At 39.7% G+C, this 13,091-nt stretch overlaps 1 protein-coding gene across 1 annotated transcript in view; it reads right to left on the bottom strand.

Moving 5' to 3' along the window:
* Window positions 1-13,091, bottom strand: part of CEP135 (centrosomal protein 135) — a 2,183,066-nt gene that overhangs the window by 1,923,232 nt on the left and 246,743 nt on the right. Inside the window, 1 exon segment of the mRNA XM_044062480.1 lies at window positions 3,228-3,369. Coding sequence (XP_043918415.1) covers window positions 3,228-3,369 — 142 coding nt within the window.

Below are 13,091 nucleotides of genomic sequence, written 5' to 3'. Positions count from 1 at the left end.
GGCTAATGCATTATTCGCATTATTCTCATAACTGATTCTTATGGCATATAAATGCTCTCTAATTCTATTTTGAAATTTTCTATCGGTCTTACCTACATAAAACAAGCAGCATTTCTGACAAGTGGCCAAATATACCACATGCATTGTGTTGCAATCTGCTGTAACTTTGAAATGATGGTTAATTCCTTTGTCTGAATGTATAAAATCTAAACTCTGATCAATATATGGACAATGTTTACATTTTCCACAGGGTATAGTTCCTGGATGGTCATTAATTCTAAGGTCTTCTATATGATGACACAACAACCTTTTAAGGTTAGGTTTATTCTTAAATAGATACCTTGGTTTTACACCTATTTTCCTTATGTTTTCATCTGTAGTCAATACACGCCAATGCTGTTGAATTATTTTCATTATATGTTGATTATCCACTGTATGAAACATTGGTATTTGTACTTCTTGGAATTCATTGCTTTGTGTCTTTTCTATGGTTGTTGTATTAGAAAAATACGGTGCTGCCCTATCTAACCTCACCGTATTCATTTCATACAGGCCCTTATCTATAGCCTCACCTCTATATCTACGCTTTACTAATCTGCTTCTAAATAAATCCATTTCTTCATGATATCCCTCTTCTTCAGGAGGAGTGAGGTTTAAGGGAAGGCAGGAATTCAATAATTTATAGAATGATGGACTGATGATAATTACACAGAAACAAAAGATGTGTGATGTTTAATGTAGATGTGAAAATATTAATATGATTTGTTTTCTCTTCCATTAATGTACATTTGCCTGCGTCTTAAGTGATAATTTAATAAAGGTGTTTAAAAAAAGCATGCCATGTCCTTAGGATGCAAACCTTGAAACTCTGCCATGAAAGCGTCCAACTCAGATTTCCAAATTTCTCTACTGATGCATGTAAACTTTGTCTCCAGAAAGTTCAGTATGATTTCTGGTATGATGGTCTGTGCATTCAGTGGCATTTACAGTTGTTAGCTCCAATTTTAGCTTCAGTGCATTCTTCAGTATAGGTTTCCACAGGCACTTTAAGGATGGACCTCTAATCCTTGTGAACAGGGGTCAAGTAAAAAACTTTGAGGGATAAAAAAAAAGCCAGTAAACTCCAAAAATCCACGGGAGAAAATAAATCCTATAAAAGATTTTCACCCCATTAGTTTCTTTTTTTTAAGAATCTTATTAACAATTTTTATAATACAATACAAAATGGTAATAGGCAATGTCACCCCATTAGTTTCTAAAACTTTTCAGACTTCTCTCACTGTAAATGTCCTTTTGTGTTACGTTTCTACCAATGTCTTTTAATTGCAGTGGTTTGCTTGAATTTCATACAGTAATAACATCTTTCAATATGATGGTCAGATCCAAAGCAAAGCAAGCATTCTTTGTGAAAATCTTTTAGAGTTCTCGGTCTACCGCACTCGCATCTCGTTACAGATTTTGACACTGCAACAATGAAAAAGTATAATAATAAAAGCAAAAGTTGGATAAATTAATAATGCAGAAATTGACATAATACTGCTAAAGCTGCAGAGCAAAATTTCATCTTACATGAGTGGGAGATGTCCATACTTCAAAGTGGCGAGAAAAAAATGGTTAGAGCTTGCACAAACTCAGCAGATAACAGAGTAAACTATATGCCCATACCTGTGAGTGGATACCAGCACAAGAACTCATTGATACACAAAAAGGTAAAAAAATCCAGTTATTTTCAAAAAGTGAGCCACAAGAAGCTAGGAAGGCGGCAGGAGAATGATCACATTATAATTTAATGTTACACTTAAAATGAGTACTCTCTAGAAAAGATTTATCTATACTGCCCTGGTCTTTAAGTACAAGTACTTATCTTGGAGAGGAAGAAATATACCAAGACAGAAAATTGATCAGTTTTCTCCAATGATTTAGGACCACACAAGTGAGGTAAGCTCAGCTAAATGTAGGAGATGGAAGCTGGGGGTGAAAAAAATACATAATCAAATTTTCAGTGAAAAATAATGTAGGAAATATTCTTAAAAGAACACATTATGCCAGTGGTATAATGGTGTGCTACAGAGAGTCTACTGGCCCTGTTGGCATGTTATCAATCCATGCACCCTAGGGGAGAACTGTGAAGCTAGATGGATTAACAGCAGTTTTTAGGGATGCCTGCATTTAGTGGATCTAGTCCTTATTGAAGTGTTCTCTGATGACAGAAAGGCATGCAGAACAATTATACACATATACAGGATTCTGGTGGCCTTGGGAAGATGGGGCTTCTATATGACAATGACTCAATTGAAAGTTTCACCAATAACCACTTGGGCAATAACACAGATATGCTGAAAGTTTAAATGGTCATAAGAGGATGCTATGAGTAAACAGAAGTAACTAAGGATTCAAAATTACTACCAACACAATCACCCAAGAGCTAACTGGTTGGTAGCATGGCAACAAGAAAGAACTGGAGGAAGGATAAGAGTATGATTTAAGCAATGATTCTATTAAGGCTGCAATATGTAGTCTGTACAGGTGAACCCAGGCTTCAAATTTTAGAAGTATGTTCACAGTGTTCCTTGTTTTAAAGAAACACCTGATTTTTGCCATGTGTATGCTTGTCTAGCTGGGACAGACAGCAAAGATAAAACAAATGCTGCTAGGTTCATCCTCAGTTTTTAAATATATCATGCTTATCAGCCTGCATATTGTAAATCTTAATGGCTGCCTTTGGAGTCCATGTCTGTGAAATGGGAATCTTCCAAGACAGCTGTTTCAAGATCCTAAAGCAAATAATGCAAAGGTGTGATACCAATCCTAAACCAAAACTGCCTTTAAAAGTGCTGCTTCTTTGGCAACAATTTGGGATCACAGTTATAAAATTTCCTCATTTAATTAATACAATTTCCTCATTTAATTACCTGAAAAAGTCAAACTACATTATGAAAATCAACAAAAAGAATTCCACACGTTAAAATATGGTTGCACAAGCTCTCGCCCAATAAGTAGTACGACAGCTTCAAACACAGCTACAGGATTTATTTATTTTTAAAGTATAGAACAGCTTCTTGTAAAACTTGTGGATATTTCAGGATGTGAAAAAAAATTCCCTAAAATCAGCAATATACTGCATACTTCAAGAACTTTTTCCTGTTTTGTCCAAATTTTAGGAACTTATGTACAGCATGGTACTGGTACACAGTCATTATAAAACATGCAATAGAAAAAGTATGCACCTGTTATCAGCCACTTGAAGAAGGTCAGCAATATAAGGGTCATCAGCCTGTGCCACAGGGGGTGAAGTTAACTCGGAAGGAGGAACAGGCTGGTCAATTTGCATACGTTGCCGCCTGAATGGTATGGTTCTTTTCTTCCCACCTAAAAATGTAAAGAACTGTTAAGCTCTCAGTATGAATACATATACCTCCACATATCGCACATCATGTTGTTCCATTGTAGACATTTCATTATGAGGAACTGAGTCAATGACTTGGAAAGACCAGAATAATTGAAAGCAGCTGACAGGGCTAGGTCATTTGCACCCAGTAAATTTTCTTAAAATTGGAACAGGTTGGTCAGGCATGAACACTCAGATACTGTCTTGATTAATATCAAATTCTTAGCCTTTAAGGTTCTGGTGTCTTAAGTAGTAGTCTCTCAAAGACCTTTCCTAATTACACTTTTCAGGCTAGCATTACTGACTTAGGAACTGACACCATAAATGTCTCCACCCAACTTTCTGGAACATACTCAACCAGCAGAGTTAGCTTAAACAAAACTTATTCATGGTATACTTCAAGCAGACCTTAGGAAGCATCCATTAAGTCAATCACACCTTGCTGCCACATCTACCTTAATGCCTTCAAGTACTGTAGCAATGTGTTGCTTGTTTTTTGCAGAACTTGTACAGTACTTCTATCCAACTTAACATGAATGCATAATTCCCACTACACCTCACAAAGAATGCTTATTTTACAATTTGTGCCACAGAATGTCGGCCATTTTTTTTCAATTTAATATGACGCCATTATTTCTTTTTAGGAGAACTTTTCTTGCACTATCCTTAATATAAGCCTTTATATACTTAGACTTTTTTATTTCTGGGTGTATGACTAACTAGTTTTAGTTCAGTTCCTTTTTACAAGTATAATACCTTTTTTTTTTACTTCTTACCTTTCAGGATGCACTTTTCTTTCAACTAAAAATTTCCACCAGTTTTGACAAGTATGCCTTTTCTCATTAAACTAGTTAGCTTTATGGTCCACCAAGGAAAATACTGTGTTTGTGAGCATCAACATAACTAAGAAAGACTTTTTTTTCAATTACAGACCTCTATTAGATCCAAAATAGAACAGTATTACAACAAAGTGGCCATGTTTGCCACTAATGCAAAAACCTACACACATCACTGTACGCCTTTACATATGCTTAATTGGCTAGAACTCCCTAACCACCTACATTATGTCCAGCTTTTAACTTTACACATCATCCTCTATAAACCCTTAGCCTGCTCAGCCCTGAGTAACACGGCAACATAGTCAAACCTTACAAATACAACAGAGCCCTAAAGTCCAAAGAAAAAAAAATCATTACAATCTCTAAGCCCTCTAAAATACCAGGACAGAGCCTATACTCTTACTCTGTTGCAAAAGTTTGGAACTCACTCTGCCTATCTACCAGAAAAATTCTCAACCTAGGAGCCTTCAAAACTTCTCTAAAGCAAGGGTGTACTTGTGGCTCTGCTTCTGGCTAATGTCACCTCTGCTTTTCCATTCTGCTATTCACTCACCTGTCTGATCTTCTCCAAAGTGGACATTCTCACTTAATCTTATGTAATACTAAAACTGTGCATCATACAATCAATTTGTTTCTGCAATCCCCACAGGCTATACTCACACCTTTCTCCTCCAACAATGGTTTCTTTAGTCTTTAAAATTTATGGTAACTACTGAATATAACCACCATCTAACTTCAAAAATGAACTGGGAAAGATCAGCTATTGATATTATACAACCTATGTATAGGATAAAAAATGTATTCTACTATATATATGTTAGATACTGCCTAAGTAACTAAATTGCTGAGTTGTCTTCTCGAACATGAAACACTTACTCTTTGTATTATGCTAAGAAGCTGTAATATGTACATAATGTGAGTGTATATTATATGTTTGCATATTATAGTCTGTATCTGTAGGTTTTCTCCCTAGGCCTCCACTGAAAATGGGTTATTTTTGACCCAGTCAGATTATCCTGGTAAACAACTATCAAACTAAAAATAAAACAATTGTGAAAGCATAAAATTTACTCCAATTTTCAGCAGTACTGTCATTACACAACTTTTCCTGCTATTTCCATTGTTCAATTAATCTAAAAACAGAACCATAGTTTGGATGGTAGAACATTCTTAGTTTACTGTTATTTAACTTTGATTTTCTTCCTTGCTTTTCCACCTCAAGCTAAACCAAAATGATCAGTTACCAAACTACATTTCTACATTAATTTTGTTTATGTTATATGATGACAATGTCCATCTCAAAGATTATCTCTAGCTCTGCACTACCAGCCTGCACAGAGGTTAGAAGTTGGTCACCATGATGCTGTTTGTTATCAGGTGTAAAACTCCTGGCTACCAGATGGACTTCAGCTCACAAACATCTTGCATCGCAGTCATCTCTTGCCTCTGCTTGCTGCCCTAGATGTTCAGTACTCGTACAGAGTGGGCTACTCAGGCCACATCTGAGGAATCTGTGGCCAAAGTTTGATCACCGGGTACCCGATTATTCTGAACTTGTTAAACCCCACACACAAGGTTACTGTCATCTCTTGTAGGGACTGACTATGCTGACTGTAGAATCCTCTGAGGTGATACTGCAGGATGATGGATACTATGTACCACAGAATGCGTTGGTATCCCCGTACAAATACCTAACTCTCTTACGACACACTCAAAAAGCACTTTTGCCAGGGATTATACTCCACCCTGAGGGAAGAAGGCTTTCTAATTGGAACAGTCCAGTAGCCAGTCCCGCCAACCCCACCCAAACACACTACTCTAGATGGATTCAGACTGGACTTGAGTAGGAGGATGATTGGCAGACTAAGGTTCCATAAACAGTTCAAGGTAAAAGGAAGCAAGCCTTTGGGCCTGAATTAAGCACTCATCCAAGAAAAGATAAATGTGGGTGCCCATGACTTGGCTAGAGACAGGCACTTTAAGTCCCTTGTTACAGTAGCCAATCCATAGGGCAAACAGGTAAACCAATAATTAAGAACCCTCTTCCTTGCTTTGAGCCTGAGAAAGTATCAGTGGCCCCAGAGAATGGAATATGGTAATAAGCATCCTTCAGATCAATGATGAGTATTACAGGTTAAAGAAAAAAAGCGGGGACAATAAAGCACGTAGGGTTAACATCTTGAACTTCAGCACATTCAAGTATTTCTTTAATCTTGACCAAATCAAATAGGCATCCAAGGGCTATCCTTTCTAGCCACCAGAAAACAATACTGAGTAGAAACCTACTCCCTCTTCTTCTCTCAGCACTTCTCTACTGCCTCTTTTTGATGTAAATCCTCCAAATGAAATTGCACCACATGCCTTTGATATTTTGACACTGATGGGATCCCTTGGGCCATCTGTTTTCACCAGAACTGCAGTCATTACTCCTGCAAGACCACTTACATAACTTACTTGTTCTCTGTTACTTTTTTCTCATTTTTGCAAATAAAACTTTAAAAACTGTGTGATCTATATACTGAATCCACAACAGCTAGGAGGTAGCACCAAGAATAATTAATTAGAAGTCAGACCTTTAATTAACGTCTGCAGAAAATTCTGCAAAATAAAGTTCATGGTCCAAAACAACTTTATTCCATGAACTTAATTACTTGGTAGGCGAGCGCATTTATTGACCAACCAGTACATGTATTTATACAGAATCTTCACTCAACTGTATTAATTCCACATTACAAACAAATAACTTTGACTGGATAAACAGATTAAAGTCTGGAGTATAATTGGAAATATCAAGAGAGGATCCTGATTGGATCAGAACTTGGGTTTCGACAAATATAAGCAGGGGGTGGTGACTTGTTTGTGCGGGAATGAAAGATTAACTACTGTCACTTAAGTTAAACATTGAAAAAAACTATAATGAAAATGCTCCCTAAATAACTCAAAAACAATGTCCACCTATATTTACTTTGGGCCGCAAATAAATGTAAAAAGCAAAAAGACCAATAGTGCATTTTTGGGTAAACAACTCAAAAAAATGATATGAGAAGGCTCCAAGAAACTGCAGTTGCACGTCAGTAACAAATGTACAGGTAAAAAGAGTGCTCTAGGATTAAAACATGCTAAGTTGTAGTACAGATAATAAGGTCTCCTTGCTGCTTATGTGATGAATAACTAAACGCGCAAGTAAATAATACTCTGTATCAATAAAATGTTGTTCCTAATTAATTACCTTCATTACTTAATCATGATCTCCAGTACTGTTGCATTAAAAATGTTTCACATTTTCGTGAAGTATATGCTTCAGGGTAAAAAAAAGGGGTGGGGGCGGTTTTGGCACCTTCAGGTCATACTGCAAATAAAGTTTTGAAATATTTGCACCGGTGGGGTTTTTTTTTTTAGAAATTTTCTGCTCTGCACTCTTGTAATCAACTCAAATTATATAAAAGAAGCAAGGAGACCTTTTTTGAGCCAATGGATAGTAATAAGTTCATAATCAACGTTTTATTAAATTGGCCATGCACAACCTATGTGGCTAACTCTGCCAACTCTAAATTCAACAATGCCATTTACCCACTTATAAAAAACCTGCTGTGAAACTGGATTGAAAATAAAGCCTTGTTACCAAACAAATGGGGGCTTAAACATAAGCGTTGTGTAATTTCAATGAATAAATAGATGCCTACTATTCACATTAAAAATTATTTTGTTCTTGTCTTAAGCTCTATATGTAAAGTAATGCAAGCTTAGTATCTCTCACTTCTGGGATTACAAAAAGATTGGTGGATAGGAAAACATTACAGCCCACGAGGTATGGGTTTTGTGCTTGCCAAAAGATTGGGGGATAGGATTGCTAATATGGCCTGTGAGGTTTCGGGGTGTGGCTATGGCTTGAGTCACGCTGCATATGTGCTTGTCTTTCCATTAGTAAGATGACAAGCTAAAAACAATATCTCAAACAAAGACGATTCCTCCCACCAGACCCAACACAAAACACCCCCAACAAAAGCACCAAAACAAGAAAAAGTACAGTTTTGTACCTACCATAAATGTAGATGTTCGAAGATCCACATTGCTGCAGTCCTAACACTTGGGTAGTCCGCTGTCCCAGTCGGCCCGAATACCAAAGTATAAGGCTACGTCAAGGCGCATTTGCCTGACATCAGGACGCCAGGGTACAAATGCGCAAGACTGACGCCATATCCTCAGTCTTTCCTTGCCCCAGATGTCAGAAGACCCTAAAAGATAAGGCCAAAACCAAAAACACCAAACACTCCTGTACCACATATATACAATATATACAATTTACAAAATAGAACCCCACCCACACAACCACCCCCAAACACAGAGGGAAGGAGGGAGGGTTGGACTGCAGCAATGTGGATCTTCGAACATCTACATTTATGGTAGGTACAAAACTGTACTATGTTCTTCATCCCACATTGCTGCAGTCCTAACACTTGGGTAGAATCCCAAAGCAGAGGTAAGGGAGGATGGCTAAACTATAATGAAGCAGGAGCTGCCAAAATGCCCTGCAACACAGCAGTGGCAAAACCAGCCCTGGATTTAGAATAGAGAGGAAGGTGGTAATGCTTGGAGAAAGTATGCACTGAACTCCAAGTAGCTGCCTCCAAAATATCCTTAGTTGCCACCCCCCTTAGAAATGCTGTTGAAGTGGCAGTAGCCCTAGTGGAATGAGGCCTAATCCCAGCTGGAATCTCCTTGCCATGATGGGAGTAACAGAATGCAATGCAAAAACCAATCCATTTAGATATAGTTTGTTTTGACACAGGCTTGCCCTGAGAACTCAAAGCAAAAGAAACAAACAACTGCTGAGACTGCCTAAAATCCCTAGTCCTGCTTAAATAATAACGCAACTGCCTGTGTACATCTAAAGTGTGCAAAATCTTTTCCCTATTTTGGGGATCTGCATAAAAGTAGGCAAATGAATAGTTTGGTTTAAAGCCACACTAGAAACCACCTTAGGCATAAAGGAAGGATTAGTACGTAATGATACCCTATCCTTATGGAAAATCAAAAAGGCTCAACATAAGGGCCTGCAATTCAGAAACCCTTCTTGCAGAAGTAATGGCCAACAAAAAGCAGTCTTCCATGACAAGTATTTCAATTCAGCAGTAGCCGCAGGCTCAAAAGGTTGTAGAGTAAGTTTCTCCAACACAAAATTGAGATCCCAAGTAGGAGTAGGAGCTCTACGTGGGGGTCTTATATTCTTTGCCTCTCTAAGAAACTGCTTGAACAAAGGATGAGAAAACAATGGTGGGTCACAATCATAGTGAGCTGAAATTGCTGCAGCATGAATCTTAATGGAAGAGAAAGACAAACCTTTGTCCAATAACTCAGTAAGATATTGAAGAGCCACACTCAAATTAGGCTCAGAAACATCCAAATCCTTTGCTGCACTCCAAAATAAAAATCTCTTCCATTTTTCTGCATACACTTTACGTGTACTAGGTCTTCTGGCTTCCATAATCACATTCAAAACTTGTTGAGGAAGTTGAGACCTGCTGTGGTTCAAAACAGAATATGCCAGGCTGTTAGATGAAGAGAGTGAAGCTTGACATTGAGTAGATGACCCCTCTGAAACAAAAGGTGTGGAATTAAAGGTAAAGGCCATGGAGGCTTCCTTACCAGATTCCTCAGTAATGGGTACCAGTGTTGCCGAGGCCAATCTGGAGCTATCAAAATCATCCTTGGCTTGTCTTGTCTGACCTTTAGGAGTACCTTTGGGAGGAGAGGCAGAGGTGGAAAGGCATACACATGAAGATTTTCCAACTGAACGAAAGAGCATCCACTTTCCAAGCTGTGTGATGAAACCTTTTCGCAAAACTTTGGCAGCTGGTGGTTTAGTGGAGAAGCGAACAGATCTATGTCTGGAGTTCCCCATGACACTGTCAATTTTCGAAATACATGAAGATCCAGTTTCCACTCGTGGGGATCCATGATTCGCCTGCTTAACACATCTGCTAAGGAGTTCTGTGCTCCTGGCAGAAACCTTGCCTGAAGATTTAGCTGCAAGCTGAGCGCAGTCTCCCACAAAATCATTGCTTGCCTGCATAGAGGATAAGAATGTGTTCCCCTTGCTTGTTGATGTACCACATGACAGTTGTGTTGTCTGTTAGAATCAACACCTGCCCTGGAAGAAGTAACTCCTTGAAAGCCATTAATGCAAACTGAACTGCTAACATCTCCTTCATGTTGATATGTAGATGCTGTAGTCTGGCAGGCCACTTGTCTTGTATCCACTTTCCATTCAGATGAGCTCCCCAAGCTATGTCTGAGGCATCTGTCGTTAGAATCTGACTCTGGCCGGGTCACAGAGAGTCCCTTGTTTAGGTGACATTCCTGAGCCCACCACAAAAATTCCTTTTGAATGCAAGGTATTATTGGAATGACAGTGTCCAAATCCTGGCAGTGCTGTGTCCATACATTTTTTAGATACCATTGCAGCTTCCTCATATGCAGTTTGGCATTGGGAAGCACCAGAATACAAGATGCCATGAACCCTAAGGCTTGAAGGACTGTCCTTGCAGTCAGCCCGGACTGAAGAGATAGTTGATGACAGTAAAGGGAAAGATTCTTTTGTTTGTCCGGGGTTAAAAGGCCATCTGGGCTGCTGTATTCAGTCTCACACCTAGAAAGCACATGTCTTGAGAGGGTACTAGACTGGACTTTATTTCGTTCACAGAATACCCCAGGCATCTTAACACTGCTATCACATATTCCAGATGCTGAAGAAGCTCGCCCTTTCTTGAGCCAGAATCAGACAGTCGCCCAAGTAAGGATAGATTTGTATTCCTTTTAGCCTGAAGAAAGCTATGACTGAGCCAGAACTTTTGTGAATACTCTGGGCAGTAGATAAGCCAAAGGGCAATGCAGAGAACTGATAATGGGAATTCTAGCTCGAAACGCAGATACTTCCTGCAACTGAGTCTGATAGGCACATGAAGGTAAGCCTCCTTGAGATCTAAAGTTACCATCCAGTGATCTTTGCCCAGCAGAGGTAAAAGCTGTTGTAACGTTAACATTTTGAACTTGGGAATGTCCAGATAAGTGTTGAGGATAGACAAATCCAAAATTGGTCTCCACGTGTTCCCCTTTTTGGTACTAGGAACAGGCGAGAATAAAATCCTAGGCCCCTTTCTGGCACAGGAACCGCTGAATGGCCCCTATCTGGAGTAACAGAGAAATTTGCTTGTGAGCCTCTTTTCTTTGTATAGGAGGAATGTCTGGCATGCCTTTGAAAGGAGGCAAGGTATGGAAATAAAACCTGTAACCGTGGTGAACGATATCCAATACCCATCTGTCTTGGGTAATAACACTCCAATTTTCTTTGAAAAGTGCCAGCCTTCCTCCCAAAGGTGCTGCCAGACGAGAAGGCTCTGGCAGCTGAAAAGGCAGGTCATTGGGTCTGCTTACGAAAGGGCTGACCCCTGCCCTCACCAGAAGACTGGGCAGGTGAACTCCTGTTCTAGGCCTAAAAGAACCTTGAGCTCTGCCCCTACCACGCCTAGATCTACCCCTAGACTGAGAATCATAAGAAGGATATGTCCACCCCTTAGTAGGCCAATTTCTACTAAACTGGAGGCTGAACCTGCAAAAATCTTTAACAGTCTGCATAGACTTAGCCTTGTCCTCCATTTTCTTTAAAACTGCTTCCACAGGCGAACCAAATAACACATCAGATTGTAAAGGAGCATCTAAAATCCTTGTCTTTACATGCTCAGCTAAATTCTGATCCCTCAGCCAGGCGTGCCTGCGAAGAACAGAACCAGTGGCTGCCACCCTGTACAGCATCAAAACCACATTGCAAGGAATGCTTACCCACCTGTTCAGAAACATGAACTAAATCCTGCAACTCTTTACACTCAATACCTTCCGCCAGAGCATCTACCTTAGACTTCAATTGTGTAAGGAGATAATTTTGGTATTTCAACATGTGAAACTGGCAATTCAAAGCCCTCATGGCTAAAGTGGAAGAAGTATACACCTTCTTTCCCCATCTATCCAAAGCCCTAGCCTCTTTATCAGAAGGAACAGGATTTTTAACAACAGAAGCCTTAACACCTTTAGGGCCCTGAGAAACAGTTTCTGGGTCTGCCCTAGGACTCTTAAAAAGATACTTATGAGCTTCAGGCACCCTATAATACCTATCCGGTTTAACTGGGGCAGGAGGCAAAGAATCAGGGTTCAGGGAAGCCTCTGCAAAAACATCTTCTACCACATCCAAAACAGGAGGTATAGCCAAAGGCCTATGCTGGGGTAGAAACAAAGATTCCCTAAGCCTTTTCCTGGAATCAGAGAAATCTTGACCTTCCCATTTAAAATGCTCCCTCATGGAATGAAGAGTCTCTGAAAAGAAAAATCCTCAGGAGGAGAAGCAAGGAGTAGAATCATCTACATCAGAATCAGAATAAGGAGGATACTCCTGCAAGTCTTCAGCCAAGACTCAGAAGCCTCAACACTGCTCAAAACTCTCAAGCTCAGGTTCCACCCTAGGCCTCTTATCAGGGGGGGGGCATAGAACCTCTAATCATAGTAATCAAATCTTCTGCCATTTTAAGCATATGTTTCTTAGGCAGAGACCCTGAAGAACTAGGGAGACCCCACTGAAGTTAACCCTGGCCTGCCTCTAGAAGAAGCCTTGGAAACAGAAGGAGGGCCTAACTACCTTAGGAAGGGAGGGGAGAACAGCTACCTGAGAAGCCCCTTCAGCCTGGCCTACCTCCTGAGAGGACACATCCTGTAACAGTAAAGTCTCTCCCTGAGAATCCAAAGGAACTTCTGGTAGAACCACCGGCTCCACCGAGCCCTCTAAAGAACCGACGTCCGGGACAGACGGTTCTTCC

Source organism: Protopterus annectens, chromosome 2.part1 (assembly GCF_019279795.1).
Source record: "Protopterus annectens isolate FY-2018-M chromosome 2.part1, PAN1.0, whole genome shotgun sequence".
Classification (NCBI taxonomy): Eukaryota; Metazoa; Chordata; order Ceratodontiformes; family Protopteridae; genus Protopterus; species Protopterus annectens.
The sequence above is the reverse complement of the archived record's forward strand: the minus strand, read 5'-3'. Positions and strand labels throughout refer to the sequence as shown.